The sequence below is a fragment of the Crocuta crocuta genome, unplaced genomic scaffold (genome assembly GCF_008692635.1).
Source record: "Crocuta crocuta isolate KB4526 unplaced genomic scaffold, BGI_CrCroc_1.0 scaffold246, whole genome shotgun sequence".
NCBI lineage: Eukaryota > Metazoa > Chordata > Mammalia > Carnivora > Hyaenidae > Crocuta > Crocuta crocuta.
Window position 1 is genome coordinate 19,941 of NW_027531902.1, and position 13,486 is coordinate 33,426.

Here is a 13,486-nt window from a genome sequence, read left to right on the forward strand (position 1 = left end):
CTTTCTGGTTGGGAAAATCATGTCTGACATCACAGCTTGGCAAACTTCCTATGAAGGACCAGAGAGCCAATATTTGGGGCTTTTTCTGGGCCACAGAGACTCTGCCTCAACTACTCAATTCCATCACCATAGCACTGGAATAGCCATAGATGTATGCAAACAAAAGGGCATGGCACATCCAATATGATGTGATTTGTGCACACTGAATGTGAATTTCATATTGTTTTCACATGTCCCAACATATTCTTATTTTTGCCAGTCATCTAAAAATGTAAACACCATTGGGGCACCTGGGTAGCTCAGTTGGTTAAGTGTCTGACTTCAGCTCGAGTTATGATATCATGGTTCATGAATTCGAGCCCCATATCGGGCTCTGTGCTGACAGCTCAGAGGCTGGAGCCTGCTTCGGATTCTCTGTCTCTCTCTCTCTCTCTGTTCCTCCCCTGCTGGTACTCTGTCTCTTTCTCTAAAAAAAAAATAAATAAAACATTCAAAAAAAATTTTAAAAACGTAAACAGCATAATCATCTCACAGGTCCTACAAAAACAGGGCACAGGATGGAATCAGCCCATGGATTGAATGCCGTTTGTTATCCCCTTCCCTACACGGTCTATCCAGGCTCAGGTTGAGAGCCTCAGGAGCCTGGGAACCAGGCTTCTTGCTCATGGGTGTGTGTGTGCACAGTTCCTTCTGATTCCAGTAGAGTGTGGTCACTCCCATCCCCTGTCTAGTGGCCACAAACCCAAACTTCAGCATTGGTGATGCCCGTGCAGACTGACAGGGGTATGAGCACCCTGTCTGAGCACCTCCAGGACACTCTGCTTCTGAAAGTGCTATCTGCGTTGACACAATAAGTTAAGGGTCACCGAGACCCATCTATCATTCTGCTCATTCCTTTCTTTTCACACTCTTTTTATTTTGCCATCCACCCTAGAACCTCCGCACAGACATTGTCATGGATGTCGGTTCCAGTCTGAACCCTGCCATTGATATTGGACAGGTAAGGCACGTGGGTGCCCTGGGTGGAGATGGACCTGGCCACAGGTGTGCCCCTTCCTCTCCTACTGTTACCAGCCAATGCATTTTGTCCAATGCCATTTTTAATTAGGTCTGTACCTGGTATGCACTGAATCTCCCCCAGCAGGAGTTAGATAGAGGAGAGTGCACTCTTGAGGCAGGAGACAAATTAATGTCACTTCTGGAAAGGGTGTTCACACCTCACAGAGCAAGATGATAAATGGTGAAAACAGTGGGTGCACGTGTACACACACCCACACACCCGCACGTGCACACACACGTGTGGACACAGTTTGAGAAAGAATGCGACGTGGAATGCAGATTGAATCTGGGATTAGGGTGCAGGCAGTAGGATCTGAGGTCAGAGGAGTTTCCCCTCCTCATTCCTTTTCCACCCAGGACACGTTTTCTCTTCTAGAAATAAATGCTACCAAGCATGGAATACCAGAGGGCACTAGGGCAAATGACGGGGGTTCGAGCAAGAGCAATTAAGGGGTGGCTCAAAGAAAATCACTTTTGAAAAATAGGAGAGTGTTGGGTAGAATGGTGGTCAAGAGACCCAGGCATCAAAGACTGAGCATCTGGTAGCAATTATAAGTTCTACTTTTCAAAAATGGACAGTTACTGAGTATACAGAAACGTAGCCATTAGTCACATCTGTTCATTAATTCATTTAATGACCTTTGGGGGACCCCCTCCTGGGGGCAGGCACTGTGGGAGCCACCTCACACACAAAGATGAGTAGCACCTGGACTGCCCCCAGAACACACTAATTTGGCAGTGGGGCACCCACGGGATCCTCCGTGAGAGGGGCAGCTGGGAGAACACACATGTGGGTCAGCCCCTAAGAGAGCTCTGTAACCCACAGCAGGGGCTCCCCTTCTCCCAGACGGCAGGCAGGGCTGGGAGTTCAAACAGCCTAAATCTACTGTCCACGAAACTCCTCCTCTCGGGTGCAGCTGCCTAAAAGCACGTGGTCCCACTTAGCACACAGGAATTGGGGGGTCCCTGGGGGGACACTCTGCAGCCCTTAGCCTGGGAGCACACTTCTCAACCTGGAGTGGCCATTCCCACAGTGGCAGCTTGGAAGGAACATCTCCGCCTGCCCTACAGCAGATTTTAATGAAAAGTTATGCCTACCACGGTATGACCCTTCTGGAACGGCTGACAAGTTCTACAACTAACCTTCAGTGTTGATGCCTTTGCTCTGCCTACACCAGTGCCTGGCGAAGGCCCGGATAGATGATCCCAGGCTGGGAGGAGCCAGGTGGGCTGTGGAGGGCTGTTTTCAGCTCCTTTCCAGGCCCACTCCCCGTGGGGCTTGGCGCCTATTGTGGGAAGCAGTATCTGTCCTGGGGAGGGGGAGGCAGAGTGGCCATGGTCTCTGTCTGCCCTGCAGGTGGAAGGGGCGTTTATCCAGGGCCTCGGCCTCTTTACGCTGGAGGAGCTGCAGTATTCCCCCGAGGGGAGCCTGCACACCCGTGGCCCCAGAACATACAAGATCCCTGCGTTTGGCAGCATCCCCAGTGTGTTCCGGGTATCCCTGCTCCGTGACTGCCCCAACAAGAAGGCCATCTATGCGTCCAAGGTACTGTTGCCCTGGGTCTGCACCGTGGGAGGCCATGGGGGTCAGGAGGGGCTCCAGTCGCCTACCGCGTGGGTCTGCAGGGGGCTTGTCTGGAAGAGACAAGAGGACTTGACACGAGTTTCGGCAAGGATGATGGAGTGGTAGGCAGTCCCTGCCTGAGAAAAAGAATACTGGGATGACACCAGATCTGTGTGGTCAAAGCCAGCTCTGTTGGGTGCACTTGGAGAGATTCCTTTGATCTAGGCCTGTAGCTCAAGTCCTGACCAACACCCACGTCTCAGGTGTGCATGTTGATGCTTGGTCCTAAAGATGACCCCACAGGTACACACTCCTCCCTGTTATCTAACAGGAATAGCATATTCACTGCATATGGGGCAATACCTCTGTGCAAACCCTTTTGCCTACTTCAGTGGCTGGCACCTGACTTTAAACTTGATCTGCATGCCTCAAGGATTATAGTCATCCCTTATTTCCTCCCTGTCCCCAGTAAGTGTGAAAAATGGTTGAAAATCAGGTAAGCTGATTGGTACAGTCCTAGATCTAAAAAGGAAGACAGATAATCACTTGTCACCAGTGAAACACACCCATTTGCTCATCTTATGGTTTACTTCTCTGTGGTTGGGACTATGACACTGTGATCTTGCCATCGACTCTCACGCTTTAGCATGCATCAGGATCACTGTGGTCTCATGATAAAAATACATTTCGTGGGACCTATCCCTAGAAATTTTGATTCAGTAGGTCTGGAGTAAGACCCCGCAACATGCCTTTTTAATAAGCAGACGTAGGGGTGCCTGAGTGGCTCAGTTGGTTAACTTCTGACTTTGGCTCAGGTCATTATCTCACAGTTCGTGGGTTTGAGCCCTGCATCAGGCTCTGTGCTGACTGCTCAGAGCCTGAAGTCTCCTTCGGATCCTGTGTTTCCCTCTCTCTCTCTGCCCCTCCTCCTCTCACATTCTGTCTCTCAAAATGAAATAAACATTACCAAAAAAAAGCATCCCTAGTGATTTTGATATAGGTAGTTTCCGGTCTGTGCTTTGGGGGAGCAAAACAAATTCTGCTAGAAAATGTTTAATTCCTGTTTGTCATGATGCCTATATCCCAGATGACGCTGTAAGTATAATTAGGGTGCCTACAAATATACTTATGGTGCCTGTAAATGAGGGTGTCAGAGTTGCAGGTAGATGATTCCCCGAGCCTTATAACTGAGGAAAGCGTCCAAATTCACGTCAGACACTTTTGTCCATAAAATATAATTATTTAAAACAACTTTTAATGGTACTTTTTATTTGCATGGTGCCATCAGAGACAAATCACATGGTAAGTGTTAAAAGAAATACGCCATTGAGGTTACGTCATTTACTGGCTTGATTGCTCTCAGCCCTGAAGAACTGTGAATATTCTTCCTGCCTTGCTGACTGTGGCCCCCTGGGGCTGGCTGGGGTTCCTGGTGTCACCAGCCCTCTGGGTGCAGAGCTTGGGTCCTGTTGCTTGACTCCCTGCCATGTGCTCTGTCCTACAGGCCGTCGGTGAGCCGCCCCTCTTCCTAGCAGCCTCCATCTTCTTCGCCATCCAGGATGCCATCCGTGCAGCTCGAGCTGGGAACACGGATTATAAGATGAAGAAGCTTTTCCGGCTAGACAGCCCTGCCACCCCAGAGAAGATCCGCAACGCCTGCGTGGACAAGTTCACCACGCTGGTATGAGGTCCCTCGAGCGCCCACTCAGTAGCGGGGAGGCTGGGCAGAGAGGAGAGTGGGATGCCAAACTCTCTTTCTGCTGAGCAGTCTTGGGTCCATGGTACTTTCCTTGTGCCGTTGAGGCACTCCCTCGAACTTGCTGGAAAACAGCAAGAAATTGAAGCTTGTTAGCTGGGCTTTCTTAGAGGAGAGAGTGTCCTTTCGTGGACAGCTTAAATCACTCACAGATTTAAGTTTTTTTCCTTGAAGATGAGGCTGATGGGTAAAAGTCCAGAAGAGCCTAGTCTTTTAGTGTCCATCACTGGCACTTTGGAGACCCTGCTTCGTGAAAGCCACTGTGTGAGTGCTGTGGAGACGGAGGTGAAAAGGAGGCTTAGTGAATGAATTAGCTGCACCACGTTTGTTCTGTGATTGCCACATGCCATGCTGATGCTGGCACACATGGATGCCCACGAAAACTTTGCAGTCTTTAGGGAAACCAGCTGATTGTATTATGTGGTGACTGGTTACTCCCTTAGCGTATGTAGCAGCATGTAGCAGGAATTCTGTGGTCATTGGACCATGGGAAGTGTCTCTGTGATACCTGTAGTGGACAATGTCTGGCCAAAGAAGACCACGCAGGGACGTTGCTTCTACTGTCACCTCTGAGCTGTGCCGAAGCAGGCTCGGCACACATAGGACTCCAACTGCCTTTGCAGCAGCAGGCTCTGTTGAGTTAGCAGGACCAGATTCTTCTTGATAACCCAAGTTGGACTTCTTCCTGGGTGTTTGATAGAAGATTTGATATGCCTTTTGGGTTTCGAGGTAGAATGGATACTCATGGACCGAAGGTGTTCCAGGAATGGAGAAGTTACAGGAGAGCCTTCAGAGCAGGCAAATCTGTCTTTTCAGGCCTTAGCGCCAAGGGTGAGGGAGACAGAAGGGTCCTGAGGGAGGCCATTCTCATCTGCCAGTAGCTTTAGCTATGGGGTAAGACAAACAGACCATGCGTGGAGCTTCTAGGCAGCGAGGATGCCCACAGCTCTGCAGCAACCTTTCCACAACCCAGAACCTTCTCACCATGGCCACGTACTGACAGTTGCCCACACCCCCTTCCCTGGGAGATGAGGTGCTGATGACTCCCAATAAGCTTACACAGGTGGCCAAGTTCTCTCCTTGAAGATAATCTGACACAGAACTCATTGATTTAATGAGCCCCTCTGGGTCCTCAGACCTAAAGCAATTGTTGTGACCCAAGCCCCTTTGCTCTGTTACAACACACCACTGAGTTAAGTCCCTGCAGTGGTTTTGCACGAGTAACTGATTCTATGAACCAGTCATGATTCTAAGGACTGTGTGTACCACGTGTGAAGGGGCCCCTTCTGTATTTGGTTGGTCCTGTCCCTTTGGAGCCTACTAGAGTGCCTCCCACATTGAGAGTGCTTAGCAAAAGTAAATGAATGACTAGGCAATTAGGGGGTCCTATGCCAGGGGCCCTTCAAACCGCTGAGACTGAAGAGGGGTGTTTGGTCTTGGAATGGTGGCCGGAAGTGGTGGGAGGTGGCATGTGCATTGGAGTGGGCAACATGTCCTCTGCTATGGGAAGACCCCAGTGATGAGTTTTCTATTGTTGCTTCCTAGTGCATCACTGGCCCTGCAGAAAACTGCAAACCCTGGTCTGTGAGGGTCTGAAGAGACAGCCCCTGGAAGAGTCCGCTGATGCTATGATGGATCTTCCGTGGAGTGTGAAACATGTCTGCAGATCAGGATGTATACACAGCACGACAACACCGTGATTCATCAGGATGGTGTCTGGAGGAACACGGGATGCATTGGAAGATCCTGTATTGTTTTCATGGGAAGAATTTGATCAAAAATATGATTTGTAAGCATAATGATAAGCATATTCAGAACTTTTAGGGCCATGTGGCTAATATGCAATTAGATTTTATGTCTGCTTTAATCATGTATGTATAATAGGTGTATGTGTTCTGTCCTATCATAGGACAGGCTGTATAAGCTCAGGTGCTGACAGTACCTTCCTTCAAAGAGGATGCCCCAAACCTCCAGAGGCTTCCAATCTCAATCAGAAAGGCTTTCCTTCAAACCAATGAACATCATATTATAACCACAGACACATAGTCAAATTTGCAATGGGACAGTGGGGCGAGATTCAAACCTCTAACCACCTTTGGGTCATTGAAGAGAATAAACAATGACACTAATTCAAGGTTGATCTAATCTTAGTAAGTGGCAGAAAGGAAATTTTTCTACACCATCAAAAGCTAACCAACCAAGTTATTGAGCACCTACAATGTGCTAGTTTTCTTTATCTTCCCGTTTGTACAATAAAAGAAATCAGGTTTAAAAATCTTCATTCGAGGGGCTCCTGGGTGGCTCAGTTGGTTAAGTGTCCAATTCTTGATTTTGGCTGAGGTCATGATCTCACAGTTCCTGAGATCGAGCTCCATGTCAGGCTGTGTGCTGACAGTACACTGAGATTGATTTGGGATCCTCTCTTCCTGTCTCTGCCTCTCCCATGCAAGGATTCTCTCTCTCTGAAAATAAATAAACTTTATAAAAAATTGAAAATCTTCATTCAAAGCCAGAGTAATTTCCATTTAGAAATCAGGCTCCCAAAATTAAGGTCATCCAGAAGAATCACAGTCAAGGAGCCTGAGTTCTCATTCCAGCAGTGACTCTATCTGTGTGACCTCAGTCTGTCACTTCTCTTTTCTGTGCTTTATTTTCCTGTAGAGTGAAAGAACTGAACTGGACCAATCTCCAAGGCCTTTGCCAGTTCTGAAAGCCTATAAATATATGACCTAAAAATTCCAGTTATATAAGGGATTTTCAACTATCAGATGTGGCTCCCACACAGTGATGTGATATTTGGGCTTAATGAACTCTGTTTAGATTCTCCCAAGTTCCTGAGGTTGGTAAGGAGACCAGGAGAGGAGCAAACATACCTCTAGTTGTTCCAACAGGTGATTTCATCGCTGTATGGTGCTGGGTGAAGATGTGACACTGTCATGCGCCTTCACTGCTTCAAACACCCAACCTTCTCCCAGATGGGGCCATGGCTCAGGCCAGGGAGGGAGAATAGTGTAAACCATGTAGTTGACCCCAGTGCTTGATGCCACTAATAAATGAAACAGTCAACTGGTTGGCATGTGAGAAATGCTTATGAATCATAATAATCTCACCAAATGCTAATATCTGTCATATCTTAGGCAGCCTTTATTTCTAGAGAGCACACTCACACATGTGCATGTGCACACACATACACTTCCTTACAAAATTCCTTTCCTCAGAATATTCAAGCTATGCCAGCCATGTTACAATACAATTTAGAGTGAAGAACATTATAAATTGAACTAACATTTACATGGAAATCCATGCAGGTTCATTTCGTTGACTATCTGGAGTGTTCTAGAACATTAGGATACTAGCCCAAGACTGAGAGGGGTCAGCTGTTATTAGTGAGGCTATAAGGGCTGAATAATGGCTGTGAATTCTCTTCTGAGCTTAGGAACAGAGGCAAGGCAAAGTGGTTAAGAAAATCAAACAAGCAAGTCCTTTGTGCGCTGTAAACCACTTATGCTGAGGTGTTGTCCTCAGACATCTGGCCTTGCCCCACTGTCCTAATCTGTAAACTGTCTGGAGTCTGGGAAGCAAGGGTGCTTGGTGTTCCTGGGATTGAGCAAGGGATGCAGCTGACAGTGCCTGCAGTATCCTATTGTGACCTGCAGAGGTCAGTGGAAGACTGGACATGACACCAAAGCCTCCAGGGGCATCATCTGGGATTAGTTACCAGGGAACTGACTGAGGATCTCAGAGTGGACCGAGTGTCTTCCGAGGTCCCTCCACGAGCTGGCCTTAAAGCTGACTTAGGGCTTCAGAATGGAAAAAACCTTCTCAAAAGAGCCTGTGGCAGTCTAGCTTTTGATGCTTTTGATGTGTGGCAGGTGGGGGGAAGGGGGAGGCAAGTCTTCTTTTCTGTGCATCTACAACTTGGCACATGCCACATTTTGTGCTTTACCTACAGGGTTTCATTGAATCTTCCCAGGGGCCTTGAGAGGTATTCACTGAATCTCTGAAGGAGAAGCCTCACCTGCAGCTACACAGAGGACTTTACAGTTGGGGGTGTTTAGTCCTGGAGAAACACTGCAGGCCGGGCAGCCGGGCAGCCTGCTGTAGACCGGGAAGCCATCAGCCTGGCCGAGTGGAGTCGGGCTAAGCTGGCCTGCAGAGGCTGCCAGGATGCCCCTGAATACTATCTATTCACCTGTAGGCGGTGTTGGGTTCTCAAGTGGGCATGGCCAAGCTGCTGAACTGTTGTCCGAAGGCTGAGGGACGTCGTTCTACTCCAGAGGTGGGGTGGCTGGAAGGCCAGGATGGGGAGGACAGGATGGATGGAGATCACAGGAGGAACTCCAGGCAAAGGATGGGGACAGAAATAGTCCTAGCTCATTGATTTATGACTGGGAACATCCCTGGGCCTTTGTTATTTTTATCTGTAAAAATAGATAGAGAGGGGGCCTGGAAACCATTTGCTGCCTATTTTAGATCCTGGGATAAGACTATTTGGAACATGCAGCTTCCTTGACCCTCTGAGGCTTGACATCACTCTGCGGCTCCTGGGCCCCGGGGCCTGCCCTTTCATTTTGTCTCTATCCTGAATTGGAGGAGTACATGTTCCTAAGGCAGGAGACAGATCTTGTGACCATCTTGTCACCTGGAACAAAGCAGCCCTTGGATGGACATGGAGCTATCAGCCTTTGCCCTTGAACTGACCCAGCCTTGGTATGGAATGACCCCCCGACCAACTGAGCATCCTGGAGTGTGGGGACCATTGATTCAAGCTCTTTGTTTCCCACCTGAGAAACCTAAGCCCAGAGAGGGTAACCGACTCGAGTGAGGTCCCACAGCCCTTTAGCCAGACAGGCAGGCTTATGACAAGGGTGTCAGATTCCTGGTCCAGACTCTTTAAATCGTACCTCTGCTCATCAGGTGAGCCTTCTCTTATGCAGTTGGGTCAGATTGCCGGGGCATCTGATAGAAATCCAGTTATGCTGGTTGGGAAGAAGATATGGAAGGCTTGGGGCCCAAGACAAGTGCTGTGGCAAGGGGGCAGGAAGCTACAATGGGATTCTTTCTCGAGCCCCACTGACTGCAATACAACAGTAAGTGGAAAACATCCCCCTCATTCCAGAGTGAGATACTAAGTCACCTATGCAAGACTTGAAGAGGGGGTGTCTGGAAACTGGGCTACCTTTAGCTCATCACATACTTCCAGGAAGTAAAGGGTTGAAATGGAATTTGAAAGATTGGAGAGAGAGGATTTTTCTGAAGATAGCAAGCTGTACATCCTCCCTGCCAAAAAGGAGAGAAGGGGGTGGGTGTGAGGGAGGGAGGGAGGGGGAGAGAGAGAGAGAGAGAGAGAGAGACATGGGGGACTTTTCCTTAAACAGGCCATTGGAAGGGGAGCTTCACGGGGACTACTCAAGGACCCAAACCATGACAGCTACTTGAGAAGCTGTAGTTGGGTGGGCCAGAAGCAGCAGAACAGCCACGGGAAAGGAGTGTCAGTGAGCCGTACATCCTCCAGTGTCAAGGCAAGGATACCAGTGTGACCATCCTGGAAGTCACCCAGGAGGACTGCCTGGTCAGGCAATGTAACCCGACTGAGGATGGGATAATCTTTGTCCTGGGCTCAAAATGGCCCCAGGTGAGATCTCTGCAGTGTGGCCCATGGGAAATATTCACACACCCTTGCCCTGCCTCCTCTGACACAGTCTGATATCCAGCCTGTCTCTAATGCTCTCTCCACCACCCAGCCCCAGCACACGTGCGCCTGTGCGCACGCACACACACACACTCATGCCTTTTTGTAGAGAAGAAGGTAGCAGAGCTCTCTACTGTGCCTTGGTGACAGGCTGGGAGTGAGACCCAGGGTCCCTTTCCTCAGCTTGAGCCCTGATATTGGGGATAGGGAAGATGAGGACTGTGGGTCCATGCTGCTCCCATTGTTCTGATGTGCTGCTGCCTGGGCCCTGGGAGCACAGAGCACATTTCTGAGAGTCTGAGCAACAAGTAGCCCGCTCCCACTACCCCTGCCTCCGCGTCTCCGCACATCCTTCCCGGGGTGGAGACAGGGTCTACTCTCCTTGCAGCTAACTGTCCTAACCTTTGAGCGTTCTACAAATGCCTTAGTGGCCCACGCATTTCCCAGCGTTCTTCCAGGAAGTGGTGGTGTATTTCCAGGGGTCCTCCTTGCCGCATGACACCCTAGAGTGGCCACGGTCTTTCCCTGCTTCCCACCTAGGCCGGACCATGTACTGCCCTGGAGCAGCACGGGCTGCATGCCTGGGCCCTCACTGGGTTATGGAGGAACCGAGCCTAACACATGCAGCCGGCCCCTCGGCTTCTCCCTCTTCTCTCTTTGGCGAGTCGCTTAGCTTCTCTGACCGCTGCCCCCCCACCCCCCATCATCTCATATATGAAACAGGCACCTGCTCTGAGGCAGGGCTGTTGTGTGGAGTGAAGGGGAAGCAGGTGAGAAAGCACCTGGAGGGGTGCAGAGCTGTGTTTTCCGGGCCTCGACCTTGCCCTTGAGGTGGCAGCCCGCTGGGGAAACACGAGTGAGCTTTCCAAAACACGGGTGCGNTTCAGTCTAATGAGATCAAGTGTGTGAGCTTGGTTGATCTTGACAGTACCTTGAATCTCTCCTAAGTCTCAATCGTTACCCAGGGCCAATTGCCCCCTTCTCACAAAAATGTCCCCTGGTAAAAGCATCATCGGCTTCCTCTGTTCTTCCATGGAATCCTCCTCTTTGCCAAAGACAGCAGGTGAGTCCCACACAAAAGTGACCAGAGCTGTCTGCTTTGTCATCATTGGCTCCTCCTATGTTCACATCCACTGGGCTCTGAGAAGAGTCCATGCTGCTCACACGGTATACCTAAAGCAAAATGTGGACAACCCCAAGGGGCCTAGCCCAGTGGTCCTCACGTGGGGGTGATTTGTCCTTCAGGGGATATTTGGCAATGTCGGTACACCTCTTTTGTTGCCATAACTGGGGAGAGGGTGATGGCTTCTGGCATCTGGTGGATAGAGTCCAAGGATGCCACCACACACCCTTCAATGCACAGGACAGCCCCCTGAACTGAAGAATTATTTAGTGCTCCCTCTCCACCCCAACATGTAAACATTGCTGAGGTTCAGACCCCTGGACCTTCTGACTACCTTGATGTCAGGGAGGTGACCAAAGACTCCAGAGGTGGCAGTGGCAGAAATAAAACCCAACTTGTTCTTTCTACTGACCTCGCTGTCGTTCTCTCTCACTCACTCTCTCTCTTTTAGGTCTATTTATTTTTGAGACAGAGCAGGAGACAGAATGCAAGCAGGGGAGGTGCAGAGAGATGGAGAGAGAGAATCCAAAGCAGACTCCAGCTGTCAGCACAGAGCCTGACTTGGGGCTTGAACTTGCAAACCATTAGATTATGACATGAGCTGAAGTCAGACCCTTAACAACTAAGCCACTCAGGTGCTTCCAACCTTGCTGTTTCTTTATGCTAACGTTTAGTCCCATGTAGCAAGTGTGTGACAACAATCTCCTTGCAGAATGGAAACCTCTTAGTTCAAGAATATACCAAGAAATGTTTTTTCTTTTTTAGAGGGGAGGGGCAGAGGGAGAGGAAGAGAATCTTTAAAAAAAATTTTTTTTATGTTTTATTTATTTCTGAGAGAGAGAGAGAGAGAGAGAGGAGACAGTATGAATAGTGGAGGGTCAGAGAGAGAGGGAGACACAGAATCTGAAACGGGCTCCAGGCTCTGAGCTAGCTGTCAGCACAGAGCCCGACGCGGGGCTCAAACCCATGAACTGTGAGATCATGACCTGAGCAGAAGTCGGATGCTCAAACAACTGAGCCACCCAGGTGCCCCATGGAAGAGAATCTCAAGCAGGCTTCATGCCCAGTGTAGAGCCCGACACGGGGCTCAATCCCATGACTGTGAGATCATGACCTGAGCTGAAATCAAGAGTCAGACTCCTACCCGACTGAGCCACTCAGGTACCTCAAGAAGTTCTTATTTCTAAATGGACACTTGAAAGATATCCACTAAGCATGAGGAATTACACTCCCTGCAATATATTACATGAATTATGAAGATGTCCAACTTTAATATTTGCTTCTAGTCCTTTATTCAGACCCACAGAATTATTTACTTTGTACTACAGTTTCTTAAAAACACTTCTATATATTGATCCAATTATACCCAGAAGGGGAGTGTCTGATCTATTAGTCAAGTTTCAAGTGTTGTATTTTATAACCAGATACATTGTGAATTTGTTTGCTTCCCTATGCAGGGTCTATTTTTTCCTTTAAGAAATTTTTCTTAAATAAAAAAATTAATTATAGTGTATATCAACTACAAGTAACATGGGGAAAAGTCAAAGACACAGAGATACTTCCCACCCAGTTCTAATAATGTTTGTTTTCCATGTTTAAAAATTAATGCTGGAAATATAGTGAAGTCTTCCAATGTATCTTCCACCCTCAGGCTTTCCTCTCTGCCTTGAGGTAATCAGTATCCTAAAGTTGGTGTCTATCCGCTCCACTCATATTTGTATATTTTTACTATATATATATATATGTATATATATATATCTATTTTACTACACACACACACACACACACACACATATATACATGTATATATCCATAGGTAATGCACAGTATTTGTGCATGAGTGTGTTTTAAAATTCATACCCATCCACAAATAGAATAGCTAACATTTAAAAGATGACAAACTCATGGGGCACCCCTGGGTGGCTCAGTCCGTTAAGCATCCGACTTCGGCTCAGATCGTGATCTGATGGTTGGTGAGTTCAAGCCCTGCATCAGACTCTGTGCTGACAGCTTGGAACCTTGAGCCTGCTTCAGATTCTGTGTCTCACCCTCTGAATGTCCCTCCTCTGCTCATGCTTTGTCTCTCTTTCTGTCTCACTGTCTCTTTCTTAAATTTTAAACATAAAAAAATGTTTCAGTCACAAAACAGTGAAACCCACTTGTAAACAAGATGCTGAGTAGTCAGAACTTTCACATAATGTGGGGAAGTAAAGAGGTAAAACCAATTTGGAGAACTATTTGGAAGTCTCTATTGAAGTGGAAAGCATGTGTACTCTCTGACACCATAGCTGA

At 48.3% G+C, this 13,486-nt stretch overlaps 1 protein-coding gene across 1 annotated transcript in view; it reads left to right on the forward strand.

The window, feature by feature from the left end:
* The window catches only part of XDH (xanthine dehydrogenase), a 25,787-nt gene extending 18,906 nt beyond the window's left edge, over positions 1 to 6,881 (forward strand). Inside the window, exons 15-19 of the mRNA XM_077774113.1 lie at positions 774 to 783; positions 935 to 1,000; positions 2,417 to 2,605; positions 4,128 to 4,304; positions 5,925 to 6,881. Of these exons, the coding sequence (XP_077630239.1) occupies positions 774 to 783; positions 935 to 1,000; positions 2,417 to 2,605; positions 4,128 to 4,304; positions 5,925 to 5,975 (493 nt within the window). The 3' untranslated portion in view covers positions 5,976 to 6,881. The remainder of the gene's footprint in view (positions 1 to 773; positions 784 to 934; positions 1,001 to 2,416; positions 2,606 to 4,127; positions 4,305 to 5,924) is intronic.
* Positions 6,882 to 13,486: the final 6,605 nt, after the last annotated feature.